A 24730-nucleotide genomic window follows, 5' to 3' on the forward strand; every position below is an offset into this window, starting at 1 on the left:
CAAAAACAAAATATCTGGGTAAGCATTTTATTGCAAACAACCATTAAGCTGAAATGGGCTGTTCATCGTCACTGCAGTATTCAGGCTTTCTACATCATTTTGACTGGCTTGGCAAAGAGGGATGCTTCAAATAAATCAATACAATCAGTGGATGTAAACTTCTGACTGGCATCGGACCTTTTAGTTGCTGAAATGAAACTGGTGCGCAGAGGAAAGCGTGACTGACATCTGGGGTTGAGTGAATATGGAGATGCACCGCCCCAGGCTCTCTGCTGGGGTCTGGAGGCTGTTAAATATTCCATGCTGCCACCCTTTCCCCTTCCCCGCCTCTCCTTCCACACCATCACTACTTTCTCTCCTGGTTTTAAGTTTCCCCTCATCCCTTTAAGTATTTTTTTCTTTATTTGTGTCCTGAAATCCTTTAATCTTTCAGCAGTAGTTCTGCCGCTCATGTGTTTATTGATGCAAATGCGTCTCATTTTATGTTTTGATCCCTCATACGGGAGCAGAAGGGAGGAGATCTGATGCAGCGGTGAGAAGGGCTGCAGGCGCACGCTGGAACGTCCCGCAAGAAATCGGAGCAAGCAAGAACAACCCAGATGAAATATTTGTATATGAATTTAGTAGAAATGCTTCACAACGTTTGCCAAATGCCGGCTCTGCTTTGGCTGGTTATGACAACTGGAAACAACTAGAAACAACTGCCAACATGCGACCTACACGACGCTCGCAGAAAGATGCGTTTCGGCAAGACGCACAAGTGAAACGATCGAGCGCGTTGGGCTGTTGGGCAAATTGCGAAATATCTGCGGGGTGCAGCTGAAAAGTTTCCTCGCTCCCTTGTTTTTAAAAAAAAAAAAAAAAAAAGAAAAAACTGAGCTTTTCTAGAGAAAACTTCATCGATTCCTGCATCTTCCCTCTTCGGCTTTCATCTGGGGTGAACTCACACGCCCCGCTTTGCCAGTTCTATTGTTCTTGATGTAGTTTAAGACACATGTGGGCCTGGTTGTCCCACTAATGCTTTCATGGAAATGGGAAGAGGCATAAAAGTAACCCTAAATGAGCATGGACGCCCAACCGCTAATTATGAGTGGAGTAAAGGGGGAGGAGGACCGGGGGAGAAAGGTCTCTGCTACGCCTGTGACGCCTCCACCCATTGGTCCTACGCTACTGCCTCCATCTTTTCCACCCTGTTCTGTTATTTGCTTTTGCTCAGAGTTATTCTTTGATTTACTTTTATTCCCCCCTCCCCATATTACGACGCGTCTACGCTCCGACAAGACGCTTGAGATGCAGCGAAAGTTTACGGCCCGTTTGTGAGGCGTAGTAAATCACGCCACGTACGATTCGATCGGTGTGTGTTCTGTTTGGGTGGCCGTGTTTGTGTTCGCATAGGAGCCTTTTTGTGACACCGTTAAACCGTTTGTTGTGGTTATCTCGAGTTGGCGGCAGAGAAAGCGAAGCGCGGACTCCGATAACGTTGTTGAAACTCTGAGAGCACATCTGGCTGGAAGGATCAGAAGTTCAGTCGTCCTCGCTCTCGCAGAAATAACCTCATCTCTCCACATCCTGACTCAAACATAAGAGCCCACGAGGGAAACTGCAGAATCCATTCTTTTTTTTTTTTGCAAGTTTGCATTAGTATGATCTGTAATTAGCTGACTCTGACTAAACACTTTTTTTCCCTTCCTTTTTTTTGTCTTTGAAAGAACTTTCCTTACGTTTTTCTGTTCTGAAAACTACACACACTCACACAGCTAAATCTAACGCTATCTGATTTGGGGGCAGTGCAATAAATCACACATTTATCACTTTGCTCGTATTTTGTTTGAATTTAGGAGGTATTAGTGAGGCTGACTCAGCCCTTCGTTCAGTTTTTTTTTTTTTTTAGGAAATACAGTCAGGCCACTCCAGTAAATCTTACTTTAACTTATTTGCAGGCAGCAACTGTACTTTTCCTTCTCCTTTAATATCACAGGAGGTGTGTTTAGGTTGTCGTGTCGTCAGTGTCATTTTCTGATGAATTTTATTGTTGCTACATTTTTATTTGTTGAAGGAATTCCATTTTAATTGCTAAACATTGCTATGAAAAAGCCATTAATTGTAATCTTTTGAATCCGTTTTGCCTTTTTTGACGTTGAAACGCTTCACTCATTGCCGGCCAGTTATTTACACAATAACGATGCCACATTTTAAGGGGAAAAGGTCGACCAATCAGAGAAAGAGGGAGAAAAAAGCTTTGCAATCTGGGTCTTCTCAAAAATATGACTTTCTCACCACAACAGTTTATAGGGCTGAACTTTTCTCTCAGCAACACCTGGCCTCTCTGGTTGAAAGCAGATGGATCGCAGCTTTAGAGCGTCCAGGCACACTTTGACATAATTCTCCCAGACCTGGTGGTGTTTGGAGAAGCAGCGCCTGCTCCGCCTCCTGTGTGGTGTGTTAATGGCAAGGCTCTGCTCTGCATCACAGGATAGACAAACAGACGGGACAATAGAGATGTGTTCACCAGCTGCTCGTGGACATCGAGAGAGGATCTGGAGGGAAGACGGTCTCACAGGGTCGAGTCAAGGAGTTATCCCCACGATATAAGCGTTTCATATAAGTCGATATCGATAGTTAATGATTAGTTTTTTGTTTCAAATGTCTGAAATGCTGCCAAACTGGTGGCATGACTTTTCCTCTTTTATCACAGTTTTCACTCGATGAGGGATTTTGAAGTATTTGGTGAAACTTTGGTCTAGAAAACTAGCGTCAGGGTCTCCCTAGGATTGAAAGCGGTGAAACGAGCTAAGTAGGTTCGATCAGATAGTCCACTCACGACTTCACATGTCCGTCCAACACTTCCACTGTCCAACAGGATGTTCTCACAGTACCGCAGTGCAGCTGAAAGTCGAGTCAATGTCTCCTGCTTGTGAGTTCTGGGAGTTGTAATTTTGACAAAGTTGTAAGTTATGACTTCTCAAAGTTATATTTGTCTTTGGGATTTCTGGGGGGGGGCGGGGGGGGGGGGGTTTATTAAGGGAGATAAGAGCCTGGGGGATTTGGCATGAAAAAGTGAAGTATAGTGAGAAGAAGAGAGATGGATGCACGTGGGAATGGGTTAAGAAATCTGTAAGGGGAGAAAGTGATGTACTGTGTCCAAGACAAATTGAAATGGATTTTTAAAATATAAAAAAAAAAACAAGTTCTGGGCTGTATTAGTGGTTTTGTCCAGTATCAGTCGTGTTATTTTATTTTTTTGACTGAGCTGTGGGCTCAAAGCGGTGGGAATGTTTTCACAGTGGAACCGTCTCTGGACGACGTTGTTTGTATTGTTCTTTGTGCTGACCCAGACTCAGCCAACAAGGTATGTTTTGTTTTCAAAAGACGCACAAGTACGCCAAGACCACTGTATACCCGTGACCCAGCTTTACACCGACCCAAACCTCCTCTTCGGCCTCATCCTCGTTCGGCAACTTTCGGGTTTTCAGCGGTGCCGTTAGTTCCCTGCTGACAACCGGGAGAGTGAGGCCCAACGGGTTCGAAGCTGAATGACGGGCGTTGGGGGTGCAGACGCGTAGACTGCAGACGGATCACCGGTCGTCTGTGCAGCCTTTCATTCTGCCGTGCATGTTGTGTGTAACGGCGCCCGGTGACACGTCGGTAAACACAGCTCCGTCTGTTGCCGGGGTTGTCGGTGTGTGTTTTCGCCACTCAGACAGAGTGTGAAGTGTGCAGCATACGACCATGCAGCCTGTGCCAGCAGGGGCTCTGTACTGTACTGTTGGTGGGGGCAGAATGCCACCTTGTCTCGGTTCTTCGATTGCTCACAGGAACAACTTTCTCTTCACGACTCTCTGCTCTGCAGAGCTTAACATAAAGGACAAGTCGCTACGCTGCAGCCAAAATCTACCACAAAGATGTATTTAAGTCGAGATGGGCGATAAGAACTTTATTTTTTCTTTCTTTGAGTCTTTCATTTATTTATTTTTTTATTTGAGCAGAAGAATAATATGTAAAGTAAGATGTGTAATGTTTAAAGGGGAAGGGAGTAAGGTAAAAATGTTTATACATCTGCTTACTTCCTTTTCAAACAGATGGTTTTGGAAATATGTATTGTGGTGTTTGAACGAAAATATGTTTGAAATAAACTAAACGTTCTTTCTTTTGATCTTTGTTCTTTTTCGTTGGTTCATTTGTAAAGTTTTATGTTTGTACATTTCTTTACTTTGTAGTTTATTCTGTATTCTAGCTTTTTCTCTCTGTTCTTTTTCTTTCCTCCCGTTTTATTCCTTTCTTCCTTTGTTACGTCTTTTATCATTTTTGTTCTAGCTCTTCCTTTCCTTGTTTACTTCTTTCTTTCTTTCTTTCTTTTGCTCTTTCTTTCTCTCTGTCTGTCTTGTACTCTCTTTTCTTTCTCCTCTCTTTCTTTTTTTGGTTTCTGCAGGTTTGTTTTGCCTCTATAGGATAATCAGCAGTAAAGTCACTGTAAACGTTTTGTGTTTACGCTTCACAATGGGCCAGAAATGGACTGAGAAGTCTGTTCATAAGAGTCTGGCGAACTTAAACATTTTTGTTAACATGAATAATGTGAAGTAACTCATCCCCGCCCTTCAGTCCGAACGTGAAAAAAAAAAAAAAAGAAGTTTTCTGTGAGGGAGGGACGAGTTAACAATATTTCACAAAGTCGACGATTTATTGTTCTCCTCTAAACCTTCCAGGGTTCTCATACTTTTGTTGAATTTTTACTCATCGCCATGCAGTCAGTCTCCGTGATAACTCTAAGACATCCTCTGAGATCATAAATGATAAAGTGGGAGTCATGTAATGAATGGGATCATCGGGGAGGACTAGATGATCCAGCCGGCACACTCACGCCATCGTCACTGCGTCGATAACATCAGTCTCCCCTGTCGGTTTTCTTCCCGTCAGCCCATGTCAACTTATTTGTTGTTGCTTACTGTTTGTTTGCTTAACCAGCGTCCGTCCCTCTTGCCTCAGCATCCGCCTGGGGAATCGGAGGCCGTATTTTCCTGTCCGTGTAACGTGTGTATGGAGGAGTGGGTGTGCTTTTCGCTACCGTAAAATGCTCAGGTTGGTGGGAAACTCCAAGTAATGATGTGGAGCATGTTTATGCCACAGGACAAAATGTGCATCACCCGGAGTTCCTTGACGAGATTGCTCACTTTTTTTCTTTGAGTATCTTTGTGCAAACAGCAGATCACCTCTATGGTCCATGGATGGTTGAAGCAGAAGTCCTTCCTCCTGCCTTAGTTGCAAAAATAAGTCCACATCTCCCACCCTCGTCGTCCTCCTCCTCGTTTATGGCTCTGTTGTACCTCTCTGAGTGTTGACAAATGCACTACTTTGTTTCTGTTTGATGATGCATTCCATGTTTTATATAAACTTGACTAAAGGAACCCACCCTAGAGCCGTGCCAAGTTCACAAACACATAGCTGTGGTCCTATTAGCGTAAAAATACCCTTTATTTCAACTGCAGACCGTTTCCTGTGCACTGAAAGCTGGAAGGAATTTTGGAGGGAAAGAGAAAGAGTTACGATTCACTCCATTAAGACTGGCCTCAAGCTTTCCCGGACCTGGTGTGGTGCAACAGTGCCCCCTAATGGCTTGAGGTTCAGCCAGCAAACCCCCTCAACAAAGAGCTTAACCTTCTGTAAAAACAAAAAGAAGAACTGAACGTCTCTACCATAACCATGCTGTAGCTTTTGGATTTTATTTTGAAGGAGCCTCCGTTTTTGTTTTGCTTTTTTTTTTTTTTTTTTGCCGGCTTCAATATGTTCATCTCCTCTTGCCATGTGTTTAGCACCTCCATCCATGTGTGAGGCAGACGCTCAGATCACTGGGACTGAGTCTTTCATCAGAAAACTTCTAGATACCGTGGTGTAATTAGACCCGCAACATCAGTTTAGTGCGCTGACCTTTTCACCTAAGGCTCATGTATGTTGTCGCCGTAAATCAGGCCAGGCTCTGACTTCGTCTCACATCTCCACTGTGCAGTTTGTGATGACTGCGCTGTTGTAATGGAGTACTGTTGAAAAAAAAAAAAAGCAACCCGCAGACAGACATGCAGTATAAACACCCAACTAAACACTCAGTAGGTACAGTAAGTGTCTTGTGTTTTTTTCCAAGAACACACACACACACACGGATGAAAAACATACCATCCACGCTGACGCAGTTGGTAAAAAAGAAAGTGAGCTCTGATATTAAAACCATTTCTGAGTGGCCGTGCTGAAAAGTGAAACAGACCAACTGCAAAATATCAATGACAAGTTATATATCTTCTATATTACATCCTATACAACGCGGTGCCAAAAGCCATGACTCATCGCTCGTCTCTTTATCTTTTGCTTCCCAGAAAAGTGGACTTGATCAATAATTTTTGTCAAACTCAAGCAATTTTTCAGCCGGTTCCTCCTCGTTAAGCCATTCATCTCAGGCCTGCAAATCATTCGTGCATTAAAAACGGCCATGAAGTCGAGGAATAAATGTTTGTCTGAGCAAAACAGGAAACTGAATTAAAATTGGATTTTTGTTGAAAGTTTGTCAAAAAAAATAAACTTTTTTTCCTATTTACTTAGTTATGAAAGGAGATTTCACTGACTTCCAGTTTTTGGGAGATCTAATTACCAGCAATCAGAAACTTTGTTTTAATTTACGAGGAGCAGAGGCGAAGCCACACTGTGTGTGTTAGAGGACACTATTTTAAACAAGGTTTTGTTCATATTTTACAGCAAAAATGAAATAATTACTCATGTGGCTTTTGAAAATATTATTTTTGAGATCAGTCAGCATTGGTGACTGTAAATACAAGCCCCTGTGTTTATTCCCTTGACCTCAAGTGTCCATCTCTAGTCCTGCAGGTTTTAGGTGTGCTACCTAAAACCTGCAGTGAATCAACATGTTCAGACATTCAGAAAACTGACTCTTGAAGACATGAGACCCCTCTGGCACAGAGGACTCTGATGGACAATTAAAACTCCCAAAGCCAACAGAAGTAGAAGCTTTAAAAGGATAAAAATGTTGGTTTCCTTCATTCACCCTTCTTGTTAGCTGCTCCTTGCTTAAGCTTTGTAGGCAGCGAACAGAAAAACACAATTACCTTTCAGATATTTTGGTTTAGCTCATATTTGTAGAAGAATACCTGACTTGAATACCATGCTGAAAAGCCTTTGTTGCCCAGGTACGGTGGGTTCACTGTTTGTAAAAAAAGTTTAGTTTTTTTGAGTTTATGACCAACTAATTGTCATTCAAAGCAGTCGAACTAAGATTTGCTTCCGGTCACCAGTTGGCTGTCTGCCATGAAGTCCAAAGAACTGTTTGCCGATTACGTGTCTAATTTTTTCATTTGATGACTTAAAATTTTTTGTGTTTTTTTTTTTTTTTTTTTTTGTAAACAAAGCTTAACATCTCAGTTCCCTCTCAGTACATAGTTTATTTTCATGGTCGGGTACATGTACTGGGCAGAAAATGTCGAAATACAGTAAAATGTCCAAAGAAAATCTTTCAGAAAATCTTGAGAAATATGTGGAACACTGTAAATTGTTGGAAATACAGGGTGTCTGCGCATCTTTTAAAAGTCTTAAATTCATTAGAAAAATGGAAGATGGCCTTAAACATTTTATCACATGTCTTAAATTTGTGGCAGAACTATTTTACCTCATATATTCTATGTAGTTTATTTTTCTCGTGTCAGAGAAACATTTGAGTCACACCTAGAAATCTTCATTGCATTTTGTGACTCAAGGCAATTGAAGCTACCGCTAAGTAGCCGCTAACATGCCTTTGCTGGCTAGCTAGCTAGCTTGCTAGCTTTTTGCATATGTCATGGGTGAGTGTAAATGTATCGCCAGTTGTCTGGACGATGTTCGTCTTTATCACGCCTCACTTCTCTTGCCAACCCATGCGATGCTACATTCGTTCTGTGCAAAAAAGCTTGGCACTACTATTATATAAAATATGCAGTTTTCTTATGTTCATTTCAGTTGCGATACAGGTCTTAAATTTCATTCATAGTGGGCCTAAAGAGGTCTTAAAAAGTCTTAAGTTTCAATTGGTGAGAGCTGCAGGAGCCCTCAAATCTTCGTTTTTAAACGTTTCCTTTTAGATTTCTGCTTATTTTCTTCGTCAACTGTTTACCTCAGGAAGCCTCCTCCCCACTTGGTGCCTCCTTAGTCAATATATAGTATTTAGCAGCTTTGGGGGGGGACCCTTGCATGCATGATTCAGATTGTCCAAGTGTGGGGAAATGGAGACAGAGACTTTACTTGACCCAAGGGTTTACAGCTGCAGAGCAGCTCTCATCTGGTGAATTACGCTATTATCCATTAAAGTCTATGCAGCAAAACACAGCCTCATTAATCGGCTAATGTTTCCAAGCATTCGGGTTGTTGCGGCTCAGATGCTAATTTTTCAATTAAAAGTTTTTGTTTGCTTCCACCCCGCGCCCGTCCTCTCACGCGGCTACATTTGGACGGATCTGCGGGTCTCGGCTGAAGCGAGATAAGCAGGCAGCGTGTCGTGTGCCAGGCAGACAGGATCCAGCCGCAGTGACCAGCGTGTGGCTTGCTGGTGGTGGCAGGGTGGAGTGCGTGGACTGTCTGTTTGTTTCTCTGATTGGGTCCCGAGTCGCCTCCAAATTACAGCCCTGGAGCTCTGAGCCAAACCGACTTTTGACACACAGAACGCAAGAGGAAGTAAAGGGCAGATAAAAGACGCTGAGATGCGGGAGGAGACGGCGGATTAAAGGTGGATAAGCGGAGGATTGATGTTCACGCTGTTTCATGTACGGATGGCGAGGCCGGGTCCGGTTTAATTTCTGGCGAGCTGATCTTTAACGGTCTCTCTCTGGGTGACCAGTGTACAGAACGTTGAAAGAGTTGTCATTCATCCTGTAAGGTTTTCACGTTTTGTCATCTTACTACCACAAGGTCCAATTTAATTTAATGAGATATTTTTGTTACAAACACGAAATAGTGTTCAGATTTGTGAAGTGGAAGGAAAACAATACGTGTTTTTTTTTTTTTTATTGTTGACTAAAATAATCAGAAAAGTTTGGCGTGGCATATTTGTCGTATTCTTTACCTGCCGTCTTTGCAAAATAACTCGAGCTCTGTCAGATTGAATGATTTTCAAGTTTTGCCTCACGTTTTCTTTATGAATTTACATGTGGCCTTTGACTAGGCCATTCTATCTCATGAGGGTTGGTGTAAACCTTTCCATTGCTGCTCTGGCTTCATGTTTCAAGTCATCATCCTGCTGGAAAGTGAAATTTCTCTCCAGTCTTGAGGCTTTTTCAGTCTTTCACAAGTTTTCTACCCAGGTTAGCTTGTATTTAACTACGTCCATCTTCTTCTCAACTCTTCCCAAGTTCCCTCTCCCTGCTGAAGAGCACCATCCCTACACCATCACCCTTAAATATTGGTCTCATCTTCCTTCTCCCAAATGTTTGCTGTCTTCTTCGTGGCTTTAAACAAACTTTACACTAAAAGTTCTTGCAGCCCTTGCTCTCTTTTTGGCATAAAATACGACTCCTGTCAACAGATCCTCCCACCTGAGGAACTTTGTTCTCAGCTGCTCCTCCAAAGTTATCATCGAGCTGCTGGATGCTCCTCTGATTGACGCTCAAAGCTTGGGATAAACTTCAACTTCACTCCTGACTTATCTGAAGTCTTCCTCTGTCTTTGCGGTGCTCGGCTCTCTAACAGACTTCTCTTATTTATTTATTCTGATATTAGTTTACGCGCAGATGGACTCTGTTCACCAAGAAGGTTTTGAAGGCACTTGATCTCATTTACTTGAATACATATAAAAAAAACTGTGTATCATTATGCTCCCAGTTTACAATTTTGCCCTCCTCATTGAGGTAACTTGACAAAACGGGAAAAAGTTTGAAGATGGGAATTCTTTGGCAAATGCTAATTAATAACATAGGCTCTGTTTTATGTCTCATTTCTCTTTTGACTAAAAAGCATCAACCTATGAAGTTTCAAGCTTATGAGTTTTCCCTTTCTATCAAAAAGTGCATCATAAACGAGTTACTCACATGAACCAAAATACTCAAAAACATTCTGATAAGAACATGTTAAGTAAAAAAATGTTACCCAGTACAGCCTGAGATGAAAAGCAGAGCTTTGTGTCATACTCTCTCTCAGCGTTCTCACATTGTTGAAGATGATATTTAGATGGTTTTTTGTTGCGGTTTGCATGTGTTTCCACTTGTTCTGCCTGAAGTTTCTTTGCGCCGCTGTAAATCTTTAGCCTTCCGACAATTTGGGTTCTCTTGTGTCTTTGCTGTATTGTTGTTCCGACTCCAACGTGTTATTTTCAATGTGGGTTTCTCCCATTGCAGACATGGAAGAGTTGACTGACTGACGGATAAGTCAGAAAAGTGGTCACACTGCACACGCCTGGCGTAGCAGGGTGCTAATAGATTTGTTGTAATAAGAAGTTCCCCGTTTCTTCTGTACTAGAGCCGTTTCTGCTTAGTCATCAGGTTGTCCGGGTGAGGAGAAGGTTGAAGAAGACGAGCGGCGACAGACGCCAAAATAGCAGTCCGTAGGGTTCCAGTCGTGGTGTGTTTTGGCAATGCCTGCGGTCGCTCACAATATCATTATGTGTGGTGTAATAACAAACTCCTGGCGATGCTACTTTCCGTCAATCGTCACTGCAAAAATGTCAACTTAATCTGGAGGTTTCCTCACTGTAGAAGAGGATTCAGTTGATTTCTCTGTCTTACAGTTGTATGAGCAGGACATCTGAAGAGATTTAGTTAGACAACTTTAATTATTGTACTGGTTTTGCATAGGACCATCCCTGTCACGATAAGTTTTGCTGGATGATAATGGATGATAAGGTGTCACAGAACGTATTGCGATAAGCGAGCATGAACCGCCTCCAACCTCACTCAAAAAAACAAAAACAGAATGTGTTTGGCCGGCATAAATACTTCACAGTCAGTCGTATTAATGGTATGTTTCCCCTGGACCAGATTTTCATAACTACTTTTATATTTCCACTTTAATAGATTTCGAAACCACAGCATGAATGTCTGCTTTTAGTTCTTAAGCATTATTGAACAAACAAGCACAGCTAAACATGTTTAGAAGTTCAAAATAACTTAACTTCCAACTGAACTCAAAATGTTGCCTAACTATTGATGACTCATTTTCTTTGAGCTGTTCCTCTTCCACCTCGACCAGCTCTACCTCTTGCTGTCGGTTAAGTTTCACTACATCGTCCAGGCCAGCCCAAAGTACAGGATAAAGGTAATTTAATATATTACAAATATGAATCTGAAACGTTTGGCCTGCATTTGTATCAGAACAATCTCTACTGGCATTACGGCTATGTGATAAACTGACAAAAGTCGTGGTTTTATCGTTCATTAGGCCCCTTTTTTTTCAAAATTAAAGATTCTGAAGATATGTAGAAACGCGGATGTTACGAGAATGAATCGCAGGTAGTTAATGACTCTGATTTATTGGTTCCAATGCTCACCGGAGCAGGCTATCTCCTCTTTTGTGTTTACAGTCACGTTTCCGACATTCTCCATAAAGACCCGCGCGCTTTTCACACAAGACAGAATAATAGCTGTTTAAAAGAATCCAGAGATAGACCAGGTTCTTTTTCTTCTTCTTCTTCTTTTTTTCCGACTCTCGCTCATCTTAAGGCAAATATCCGCTCTTTTGATAAACAGAAATTTCCCGGCTGGCCCCGTTGTCAGATTTGTCCCCGTCACCACTGCAGGTAATGCTGAACATGTGCCTCGTCTGCTGGGATCCGTGTGGGATCGTGTTCTTCCCCCCGCTCCCCGTTTCTCCCGGAGGAGAAGATGAGCCGCGCTCATTAACAGCATGTCTGGAAAATCTGCTGTGATTTTTACTTTTATTTTTTTCCTAATTCTTTGTTTCTGGTGTTGTTCAGAATTCTGCCAGCTTCCCGGAGTCTGAGCACATTAGTTGTTTGTCTTCCAGCTGCTTTACGACAAATCAATAGCGAGCTTGCTGAACATGATTTAGCGTCGATCTCTAGTTGCTGTCTTCTGGCTTCAAAATTTATGGATCGTGCTTTTTAGAAGTTTGCCTGTGTGCCTTCCAGCTTTGCATGTTGTTATTTGTGAGTGCAAATTGGATGTGATTATATATTTGAAAATGAAGCACATGTGTGCTTCCAAAGGAATGTGAGCAACTTTTTTTTTTTTTTTTTTTTATGGTTGCCATGACAAATGTGAAGGGATGCATTTGCCTTGAATCATGTTCGAACAGAGACTTTCGGTTAACAAGAAGAGCAAATCTGCGTCCAGTTGTTGTTCTTACTCTCACAAACCTTCAGTATCCATCTCGTCCCCTTTACTAGCCCCCCCACAGGACCCAGAAAAGGGGTTCATTGTGCAGGCAGTGAGCAACGTTAACGCAAGCGAGGCCTGCTTCTGGTTAGCGCACTGCACTCCGTCTCAAACACTCACCTTCCTCCAGGGGTTGCATCTGGAGCTGGTTTCCTGTTGAGCCGGGCAGAGGCGGGGTTTTGGCCCGGGCCTTTCGATTGGGTGAGATGGAGCCCTTATGGAGCCCAGGGTGGTTGGGATTGCCAAGCGAAGATCTGTCAATCACTTGCACACAGATTCGAACCAGAACGCTGCGCAGGAGAGAACCAGCGACGGCCTCAGGTTTCCATTAATAACCTGCTGGTGCGTTTTAGAGTCGGCCTGCTCGGCGGAACAAAGAGGACTTCTGTAGGTTGTGCAAAGTTAGATTTTCCTCTTAAAACTTGGTTATTTAAAGCAGTGTTGTCGTCTAGAAATTGGAGTACCTAAAATTAGCTTTTGTGTGACCGAGTAATACCGCTGTTATGGTGTAATTGTGCGTAATGGTCACATTAGTGCGGGGCTACATGGTCAGTGCGTCCTGTAATTGTTATAATAATAATGTTGGTTTCCTGCTATTATGGTGGGAACCTGCACTGCTCCCTGAATTCTGGATTTACGATATCTTATATCTTATATCTCGTGTGGAAGTTTAAAGGTGTTTTATTTATAACTTACAGAAGTGGTTATGTGTTAACAATAGCGAAATGTTTAGCACAGGTTAGATTAGAGAAAAATTCTATTAAAAGACAGAGTTTGAATGTATAAATCAGATTTTCTATTCCATATATTTACAATCTCTTATAGTGTTATACGGCGTTCTGAAACACAACCCATCAAAATAAGATGTCAAATTGAGCAAAACATGATAAACACTTCAGTCTACTGAAGTGAGATTGTTTGTGCTTTACCGAAAGCCACATTTTATGATTGCTTACACTCCATACAGTTGCACGTTAATTGGATCCAGCGTAAACACACAATATTGTGTTTGTTTCTCCAAAAACATCAAATTTAGCAATCTGCTTCCCCATCCGTCCTGATCAGAGCCATCCCTGTGCACCAGCATCACGAGTCGGGTGCGGTTGAGTTCAGCGCCGGAGTTGCTTTCTCTCTCGGCTTCCCTCAGCACAGAGTCTCATTTCTGGAGCAAAGACCTCCATTTCCTGCTCTGGCGCCATGACATGCGGCTGACAGCAGCTTTAATAGGCCTCTTGAAGGGACCCAGTTGCGCTCAATGCTTCCTCTAGCATGTGAAAAGAAAAAAAAAAGCGCACATACCACACTGTACACAGACTGTACAGTGCACAGAGTTTGGAAAAGCACAGTTTGGTGCTTTTTGTGGAAGGTAATTCAAGATGAATGACACAACACTGAACACTGTGAACCTTCAGAAATATGCCACCCTCCTCCAGCGCTAAGGACCAGCTCTGTCTCACCTCTGAGAGGCTGTAATGAGATGTTGGACAGAAACGCGATGGGTCAGATCGCTTTGGCTTCAAAAGAAGACAACAAGAGCTGTTTACAATATTCTGATAAATGCTTGCCCAAATTTTTCTACCATCTCCCTTTTGTTGTTTGAGTGAGTAAAGATAAAAAGTCCTCCTGACGTAGAATAAATCAGTGCAGCTTTGATCAGTCTAAGTCATTTAGATTTTAAACCTGAGGTGATCAAATGCAGTCCAGAGTTGGTTAAAATATCCATCTAGTTATACGGTGATGGGAAGCTAGAAATCAGATGCTAGCTTCATTGTCATTAGAAGTCTGTTGGGAGGCTAAAATGCTGCTACACCAGCGATCACTTGGTCAAAAACAAACAATCATAGGCAGGAGGAAGGTCTTAGTGCTGTCAGTCAAACTTGTGTATATGCTGCTCAGTGCCCTGACAATGGAGAAACAAATTACTGTTCCAGGAAACCTGTTAATTTGCCGTCATCGGTGGCCATGGTAACCAACCAGAGGATTCACAGCAGGTTCTGCTGACAGGGAGAAGCTGTAGCGTAGCAGAGAGCAAGCGTGTGAGTGATGCATACACAAGCCTGATGGGCAACGCTAACACCCTCCTCCTCCTGGCTCTGATTGGTCGTTTCTCACTGCTCAATGAGAGCACTGGAAGCAGACAAAAGAGTTCAGATTTTCACACATTGTCTCTTACCATAGTGTCACAACAAAGTGACAATTTTAACAAATGTGTAAAAATAAATAAATATATATATATATATAACTACTACGCTACTTACATAGTGTCGCTTTAAAGTGGTGGAAACTTCTGCCATAATTTAACAACCAAAAGGCATCAGTAAGCACAATGACCAGTCCTTATTAGTTGACTAATTAAGCACAAAAGGGCAACTAAATAACTATTTCCTCCCTTGTTTCAAAATAAGAGTCTCAAACTCATGTTCATATCTAGGGCTCATAATAATATTCTCCTTTCAGCAAAGTCATGGGTAGATAATGGTTTTTGTTTAGGGGTTGCAGCCAAAAACCTTAGAGGTCACAACAAAGTTAATAAGTCAAGAGTAAAGGCTTAAGGAACTAGGCTTTCTAACACTGCAGAGAACATGCTCTTTGTGTGCAGAGAGGTCCAAAAGGTAACACGAGCCCAGCTCTGCAGTGAAGTAATTTCTAACAAATGAGTCCCTCCAGATCTCCCCCCTTTCAACTCTCTTTGTCTCCGTTGCCCCACGCTGACGGCGTCTGATGCCAAAGCTGCACGGCAAACAGAGCTTTCTGAAACGACGATGCTGTTTGCTGACTGTGGCACGCTTAAGGATCAAATAGACGTCCTCCAAGATGTGCTCAGACAGACATGTTTGGGATGGATGAATGAAAGAGGAGATGGGGAAAAAGGAACATGCTCAGCAGCTCGCCGTTTAAAACAGCCTCTAACGTCTTGTTTTTCCTCTCCCCTTCCCCGTCCACCCGCAGAAACGAGCGAGGCAAAAGATCCCGAACATTGTTTGGCAACTCAGACGAGCGCGACTTGGAGAAGTATTCGATTTCACAACGCTTAAAAAGAAAAATGTGTGGTGAGATTGTGTTTGAAGAGTCCCCGAGGGCAAGTGGTTGGCTGGAACTCGAGGTGGGGGAGAGGCCCCGTTGGGGTTGAACGTACCGGCAGAAACACCTTCCAGAGACGCAGCGCAGATCGATTATTCGAGCATGAGGTAAATGTCAAGAAGTTAGTATGGTGTTAACTTTATTCAGAATCCTACATTAGCAGTCAATAACGAGAACCTCTTTGGAGCAGTCGGGGCATTTTGGGGGTTTGGCTGGCCTGTACTGCATCTTTGGCTCGGCGCTGAGTTCCTCTGGATCAGACGTAGTATCCAATGGTTTTCCCACCACAACAACAACATCAGCAGCCTGTCATTCTGTGAGCCTGTTTTTTCTTGATGAGAGGGACCACAGTGCTCTTCACAGAGCAGTCCCATGTCTAAATAAAACATATCTACAGGGACGTTTTGAAGCCTCGTCCGACACAAACGGACCATTAAATTCTCAACAATCGTTTCCTTTCTACTATCGTCAGTCTTTCCCCTTGTCGTATCTGTTTTGGTGCTGTTTCCTCTGAGCTTCATTATTCACATTTCACATCACTTGGTCAGCCTCCTGCCTGTTTTTCTATTCTCCGGTCACTCTTTCATTTGAGCTTCATGTTTTTCATCAGACAGATTAGGTCCACGCCCTTGTTTATTGGTGTATGAGCTCACCCTCGCTGTAAGAGTGGCCAGTGGCCTATGAAGGATCTTGTGATCTATTGCTTGTTGGACCAGAGCCCCATTCAGCCACACGGCGCTCCTGACTACTTAGACCTGCAGAATCACAAAAACAGGCCGCTGCACCTCAACTTTGCCCCGAATTGTGGCTCCGTAAGCATTTGTGCAGAAGTGCGCAGTGTTTGGGACACAGAGGGTTTCCAAGAAAATTAAACAGACGAAGGAAACCAAGCGGAGCTGTAAAATTAGCAAATGGAACAATGATGTCATGCACAAGTCGAAGGTTTATATAATTGTATTTTGTTGAATTTATCGAAATAAACATTTAATCTACATGAACGTTTGCCTGTTACTTTATTACATGAACTGATTTCAACCTCAGTCTATACATGGCAAGCCGTAGTGCTTACGGTAAGTTGCATTGTGGGAAATTAGGTCTGAAAAATGACTTTTCTCTGTTAAGTTGAAATTTAATCGACTGTTTTTTCTTCTTGTCTTTTTAAGGGCAGTAACAGTTCAAATTCAAGCAAAAGTGATCGAAAAGACGAAAAGATGTCAACCTCTTAACCCTGATGTCTAAATATGTTTACAAAGTTTTTCTGGCAGATGAAATGAACTAACCAGTCCTGTCTGTCACTGTCTTAGTTTAGGCTAAATTCAGTCAGCACACACAGAGTAAAACATGTTTGATTTTTAATGTATTTTTGCAGCCTAAAAACATAGATTATGCAACTTGCTTTAGCCAAAAATATGTTTATGGGCATCCAATGTTTGAAAGGTTCGTAACACAAGATGTTGTCATAGCATTTAAAGTATTTTAGCCCAACAAATATTACATCTGAGGGGTCTTTTGTTTTTGCGATGCTACACACATTGATATATTAGCATTTCGCGTAATTAGCAACTGTAACGAATCAGTTTCTGTGTCTCCCACCAAGAGAGTGTAGACCTTTGCCTTCTCTGCCATTTCTAAAAGGCTGACGACATTTCCACATTCAATATTTTCCATAATGACAAAGACTAAAAACTCCACAGAATTAAAGAACGACTTTTCTCTGATGCATTCAGCCTCACCGTTGAAAGTCTGGTGCTAACAAGGTTGTTTCTAATAAAAAACTTCAAATAGCTATTTGTGTAAATGGTTTAGTTTTTAAACACCATGTCATAATTCAGCGTCCGCCAAAGCCTTTTGTCCGGCGTGTTCACTGAGCAGGATGATCAGATATAAAGGTCAGATGAGAAACACTTGTTTTTGGTTTAGACTCTTTGATTTACAGTCAATAACTTGTAAGGTCATCATTTGAATATTTCGATAGATCAGTCTACGTTTTGCAGGCTGGTCAATCGGTCATTAAGCATTTTCTGCATGTTTTCATCGTGGAAGACAAAACTATGGAAATCTTTGGATTTGAGCTTAGCAAAAGATCCGAGTCCTTCATGAGCTTGTTTGCACCGTTTTGTGTTAACAGTTGCTGTTGGATTCACGTGTTTTATTGAGATCTGACCATGGAAATCAGCATTTTAATGGCATATCCATTTTAAGTTAATAATAACAAAATAAGTCTGCCACTTGGTGGTATTCCACGAGAGAATGGACCGCTCATAGAGCATCTTACAAGGGAAATAACAGTGTCTCTGGGTTGCTATTGACTCAGTTGGTGTTGGAATTTGCAAACAACATTCCCATTCTCTACAAATCCAAGAAATCATGGAGAAAACGGCCTGTGGGATTCTAGGGGAGGCAATTAAAGTGTCCAAGGACTGAGCTGGCTGTGGAGTGCGGCTCTGTTTTACTCTGCAGCAACACCTGCAACAACATGACCTTCACGAAAAGTTATTGGAAGAAAACATTTCCTGTTTCCTTACAAATGAATATCTATTAAAAAAAGGGGAGGGGGGGACAGATTTTGGAAATAAGATCCTTTGGATTGATTCAGACTGAATAAGACATCTTGGCCAAAATTAACAGATGTATGTTTATAGGAGACGTTGCCCAGATTTGTGTGCAAGACTGAATTTGTAATGAAATCTGTGACCTGGTTTTACCGACAAGGTTTTGACAGGGGCAGCCTTAACTTTGCTGCGCTCACATTTCCACGATGACCACATTGTTAACGTGAAACATATCTGTGTGTGTGTGTGTGTGTGTGTGTGTGTGTGTGTGTGTGTGTGTTTCCCCGTGTCCCAGGCTCTTGGAGACAGCGACTTCCCGGCCGTGCTGAGGCAGCTGCTGCCCTTAATGAAGCCCCGCGGAGGCGAGGACAGCTCGTCATCAGGGTCGAGGCTCGGACAGGACGAGTGCGGGCCGGACGAGCTGATCCTCCTCCTGATCTATCTGTACACCCTGGCTGAGGAGGCGCAGGACTCCGCTGACGGCGGGGAGGAGGAGCTGGAGAAGCTGGAGAAGCTGGAGCGCGAGCTGATAGGAGCGCTCACGCTGGTCGTCACCCGGGAGACGGAGCTCAGCCCGCTGCTCCAGAGCCTCACCGGTGAGAGAGCGCTCCCGCTGCCACACGTGGTTTGCCCAGGTGTTGGCAGCTGGGTGTGTTTCCTCTGTCTCTGTCTTCAGTGCTGCTAATGGGAGGATTTCTATCAGTGTCTTCACACTCCATCCTTCTCCTCAGCTCCTCGTGTCACGCCTCTTGGGCCAAAAACACGCACACTTCTACAAGCTACACAATATAAGTTAGTTGTTGGAGCATTGATAGCTTTAAAGTCTAAGCCCATACCCTGTAGCTGTAAGACATGCTGACACTAAAGCTGCTGTGTGTGACTTTTTATTATTATTCAAACTGTCTCCATGTCGTGACAGAATGTTATGAGGCAGATAATCTGGGAAAAGATCAATCTCCTCCACCTCTTCTCTGAGCTAGTATTGCCATCTGAAGAAAAGCACCAAAAACAACCAATCAGGGCCAGGAGGAGGGTCTTAGCGATGTCAATCAATGCTACTACATGTGCTAATGTCGAATAAACAATTTAACATTACGGGAAAAGAGTTTATCAGCTGTCATCTGTGGTTGTGCTAACTCATGCAACATGCTATGCTATGCTAGCAGCAGCATACGGTAGTGTTAGAGTTGGTAGGACTGGTTGTTTCTAGTTAGCACTGGGAGCACTGGGAGAAGGCAGAGGGGGTCCTTAATTTCACAGACTATCTGACTCTAACCGTACTGTCGCGACATGGTGACAGTTTCAATAAATAAAAGAGTTACACACTGCAGATTTACGTCTTCTGCCTTCAAGTTGCTCAATAATAAACCATTAACTACTTGTCAATGGTTTATTATTGGTATATTACCAACTTCATTTTGTTTGTTGTTAGGTATTAAGCTGTAAACCAACACAAAGTAGCACATTTCAGTCTCTTCCAGCCTTGTTTATAAGTAGACAGTAAAAACCTTTTGCCCATTCTGTTCTAAAATAATTCAGGTTAGATTCGGGCCTTGGCACAGATTCTCTGTTCGATTTAGGTCTGTTTTGGGGGGGTATTGTTCATGGGTTCAAGTCCCAAAGTCTTTTTTATGAAGTGCATGACAGATAGATTTTCTATGGATATATTCTCCTACCTGAGTTATATGCATTTTTGCATCTCCTCCAGACTTGGAAAATGGCTTTATAACTTAACCGTTTGTTCAGGATGCATTCCCACCAGCCATGTGTGGCCATAGTCTGTTTGCCTAGAAAGTCAGGTGTGTTTAGGGAAGGGTTAATTACACAATTGATCTCTGAAGCAGACCAAATAAAAAAGCAAATGGAACAAATGTTGCGATTTTAGTCCCCAATCAAACCGAGTCTACCAAACTATCGGGTGGGAAAACACCCCAAGCTTCTCCACAACTTTCTCCCTGACCTTCCTGCTAAAAATGCAAATCACACAATTTCAATTTTTCAAGTCGCGTATAATTTTCCTTCCATTCATAATTAAAAACAAAAACTGTAAACAAATTGGAAAAGAGCTCAGTGGGTCTGGGTTGTTTTGCAAGGCCCTGTATTTGTTGACCAAGCGGCTGGTGAACTGCAGTGCAGATCAAGGCCTGGGCCTAAGATGAATGGTCCGTCTGCCTCAGCACCACAGCCAGCGCACCTCCCTCAGAGTAATAGCATCTTTAACCTTGAGCCTCTAACATAAGCTCTCCTCCCCCAGTCGTAAAGTTCACAATTAATCCCACTTTTGGTTTGGGCTTGCACCATACCTTAGCACAAGCCGTGAAATAGCACACTGCGGTTTCCTCTTATATCACATCTGGGGTCACGTTGTATATAGGGGGTTTGGTAAATCTTCATAGTGCGCTAATAGAGACTGCTGACCTCTCTCTATCCCACTTTTCTGTCCTATGAGAAGTCTCTGCCTCTTCCTGTTCCACTTGGCTGGGTGCAGTTGGTCGAGGGGCTTTGGGAGGCAGGGGGGAGTGAGGTGTGGGGTGGCGCTCGTGGCAAGTTCAAGCTGAGAGTTGTGGTTCATGTAAGAAAAAAAGAAAAAACCCTGACTTTGTTATAAACACTTTCTTGGAAGGAAGCCCGCGACGGGGTGCCAGGTGCATTTAAGGCAGAATAAAGACAACATGTCAGGGGAAACCTGGCAGTTTGTGCACTTTTTAAGATTCAAGTGTGTGTTTTGTTGCGTGCGTGCGTGTGTGTGTGTGTGTGTGGATGGTTTTATAGCGGCCGACAAAGCACTTTGGCTTGAGTAACATGAGGAGGAGGTCGTCTGTCTCAGCATCCAGAGCAAAACATTGATTGTGACATTCCCCCCAATTAAAGGAGTCGAATAAAAACCAGACGCCGAACAGAGGTTGGTCACCATGAGAACGGGCGCTCTCGCGCAAATTCCCCCCCGCTTTTCCCATTTAGCGAGCGGCTCGAGTTTTAAGCGCACTGTGGATGAACTGTGGGTTGCAAACGGGGTGCAGAATCACCAGAAAAATATACAGAGAGGACAAAATACCAGAGGACAAATGGGAACTTGAGAATATAGGAAAGTAAGCATGACAGTGCAACCCTCACCGTGTCTGATAAACATCTGCGTCTGAGAACTTAGGAAATGATGTTCTTCAGACTTCCAGGCTCTGTCGTTTTTGTTTGCTCAGAGAACTGGAGAAGCTTTGTCTAGTTTACGTGTTTAAAAGCAACGTTCATGGCGTTTTTTTTTTTTCGTAACTAATGCCAAAGTGTGGGATAATTTCACAAAGCAGTTTCCCACTGGAAGGAGGAGAATCAGGTTCTGGAAATGCCCAAGTCTTAACCAAAACACGTTAATCGAAGTTAAAAATACATCCAACCTGTATTGTCATGCTTGGTTATAAAATACACTTCTTTTCAAAACAAAAGTGCTCACATCTTGATTTTATTGAGCTGGGTTTAATAAAAACAACATGGCTTTTTGGGTCCTATTGACTATTTCGCTCTGTAGTGCGCTATACTCACATCAAACGACGAATTAATCGGGTAATCAATTGATCTGGGTTCTGTTTTTATTGATGTCACATGTGAAGTAATCACACACTCTTTTAAGAGCAACAACAGAATATGAAGCAAAGTTACGCTAATCTGTTTAGAGACATAATTTGTCAAGATATCAGAAATAAATGGTCTAAAATCTCTGGTATGCTTTTTTTCTTCATTTTTTCAGGTGGTGTTTTTGTTTTTTACACAACCTGCAAGACACAAATAACGCTGATCTTGTAGAATGCAGCACTGCTTCCTCTGCTTGTGATTTCCCTAAATGCGGTGATAATGTCTGATGTTGGTTTGCTATTTGCTTGATTGAACTATTCTAGAAGTAGATCGTCTTTTTGCACTCTCCAATAACTTCATTAAATCTCCAAAGCATCTAACGGCGATGTCTTTTCATATTTGCTGTTTATTTTTGAAATAACATTTTTACCTCACTGTGGGCGTGCTTGCTGTAAGAAACCTTGGTCTTGCCAACAGTGATCAGCTTTTATTAGCATTTTTTTTATTATTATTTAGCATTACTCCTGACAGCAGTGCAGTGTGTCGTCAGGCAGGTCAATACATGCTGTAAGATTCCCCTGAGACCTCAAACCAAATATTTAACAGTAGTGATTTTTGTGTCGAGCCTTTCAGCCGGGGAACGTTATGTATATCCCAGATAGCACAGAATGATTGAAACAACTTTGAATCAATGTCAGCCAGAAACATTGAATCAACGTTGAAAGCTGACATTGAATAAAAACATTGAAAGTGGTCGGTGACTTGTATGTTGAATCAACGTTAGGGTTTCAACCATAACTGACATTATATCAATGTTGATTCAACCATGATCTGAATGTGGATCTACATGCAGATTTGGGTTGATTCTACATTGAATGAAAGGTAAGGATTTATGTACATTTTTAGGTCTGATAGGTCTACATCATAACATGCCACTAAAAGTTTCTTCACTGATGTTAAACACTATATTATTGGCAGATGATGGGTAAACTGTCTACACAAGGTTGAAAATGACAACATGGGTTTGATATAACATTTTATTTAAGAAAAGAGGGACAGATCTTTAAACATATTTGACTCCTTTTTGACTGTCAAAACAACAGTATGTTGTCCACAGAAGAACAGAGTCCATGAAGTTAAGCTTTGCACTGTATGAACTGGGAAACGGTACAAGTTGTGGTAACCCCAGTTTGACTCTGGTTGGCGTCACTTTGATTCCTTGCGATGTTTTCCTCTCGTTCTGGCGCGTAATGAAGCCACTTCTTGACAGTTTTGCTGCAGTCCTCAAGAGTCAGCTTTCGGTCAAACTGCAGAGCAACAGCTGAAAAACACAAAAATAAAAGTGAGGAAGGTGCCGGTTAGAAAGATGATAAACATTTGAAAAGTTCTGAAAGACATTGAAAGATTAAACAGTGGTTACAGGTCTGAGAACAAATACAAACCATATAGTTCCCCATGTACACTCACTGTTAAATTAATATTTATCTTAATGTTTACGTATACAACTACATTTACCTATCAAGCTGCAGTACAGTGTAGGATTTATGATGCTGCACTCGTGTTAAAATGAGGGAATCAATATTTAAAATAAAGGGCTGTTTATCAGAAAACCTAACGATAAAACTCAGGGAGGATCAGGGTTTATTTAACACACCAGAGAAATAAATAGAGCAAAAGGTGATTTATACTGTAGTTGGAAAAATTATTTATAATTTATACAGAATAAACTTCCATCAAATAGCTGGTTCAATCTTCCATCAACTACAAATATTTCCAAATAAGTTGATTAAATTCCTTAAAAAGTGTCTATATGCTGATAAAGATCCCACACAAGTAACAATAGTCCAGTTCAGTTTAACCAGTTACCAATCCAAGGATCAACAGACTGAATCAGTCATTAGCAGGTTTAGTTCAGTGTTTCACCTGCCTTACATGTTAAGTGTTTCCCTTCTGCCTCACCTGGATTGAATCTGTGGATGATTAACAACCTTCTGCACTTCTTGATGGCTGCAGACGGTCATGTAATCATCCAACTCAGCTGTTCTGGTACAGAGGCTCATTTAAGCACGACCCTAAGCATATCATAATAAAAAGTTAAAAACAAGTGATTACTATCACAACAATTTAAAGCCCACCTGGACCAGCCAGCCTTACACTTCCTTGTCCACCACATGCTCTCCCAGACCAAACAATAGGCCCCGCCCTATTTTAAAAACTCAAATCCCACAAAATCTCGCAGGATTTCATACTTAGGCCTGGAGTGGTGGGTAGGATGAAAATAATACAAAAGGAGACATGACCTCAATTATTAAAAATATCCGTTTTGCCCCAAAATAACCAGGATTACTATGGGCACAAAACAATGCCCTTATTTTTCAATAAACACATTTAAGATCAAAGTAATATTGAAAAACTTACCATAAAAGTGCTCAGCGGAGAATTCAATTCAGAAGCCGGTAGCAAACAAGCCAGCAGCAAAGTGGCTTTTTGGTTGGGACAAACCACAAGTGTAAAATTGGGGAGGTGGACTGTACAACTCCTAGTACAGACTTGTAGATGTTTTTGTGTCAACACATTATGCACAGTCAGTAATAATATTTACAGACAAGTAAGAAAATGTACAGAAAGGAATCACCACTGACTATCCTCTGCAGTGGTTAATTTAAATGTGATAACCCCCGCTCAGTAATAAAATGCTCTGACCCAGAGCGCTGATGAGGAGGAGAGGAGGGGAAGGGGTGCGGCAATACATCTGACATTGATTCAATATTGATCAGATGTTGATCAGACATCAGTATTTCAGTCATTAGATTTCAACCACAAAACAACATTGATTCAATGACACAGTTTCAACATTGGTTACTTGGCTAGAGGTGGATGGTTGTTTGATGGTTGATCCACCGTCATTCGTCGTCTTCAACCAAAAATCAACCATTAATCAGACTTTGGCATTGAATCAATGTTGTTTTGTGGTTGAAATCTAATGACTGAAATGCTGATGTCTGATCAACATCTGATCAATATTGAATCAATGTCAGATGTATTGCCGCACCCCTTCCCCTCCTCTCCTCCTCATCAGCGCTCTGGGTCAGAGCATTTTATTACTGAGCGGGGGTTATCACATTTAAATTAACCACTGCAGAGGATAGTCAGTGGTGATTCATTTCTGTACATTTTCTTACT

General features: G+C 42.1%; 1 protein-coding gene across 1 annotated transcript in view; it reads left to right on the forward strand.

The window, feature by feature from the left end:
* Positions 1 to 24730, forward strand: part of scfd2 (sec1 family domain containing 2) — a 121331-nt gene that overhangs the window by 43977 nt on the left and 52624 nt on the right. The window contains exon 5 of the mRNA XM_015040630.1: positions 18279 to 18579. Coding sequence (XP_014896116.1) covers positions 18279 to 18579 — 301 coding nt within the window. The remainder of the gene's footprint in view (positions 1 to 18278; positions 18580 to 24730) is intronic.

Source organism: Poecilia latipinna, unplaced genomic scaffold, assembly GCF_001443285.1.
Source record: "Poecilia latipinna isolate Pla-1442-1.1 unplaced genomic scaffold, P_latipinna-1.0 Scaffold520, whole genome shotgun sequence".
Taxonomy (NCBI): domain Eukaryota; kingdom Metazoa; phylum Chordata; class Actinopteri; order Cyprinodontiformes; family Poeciliidae; genus Poecilia; species Poecilia latipinna.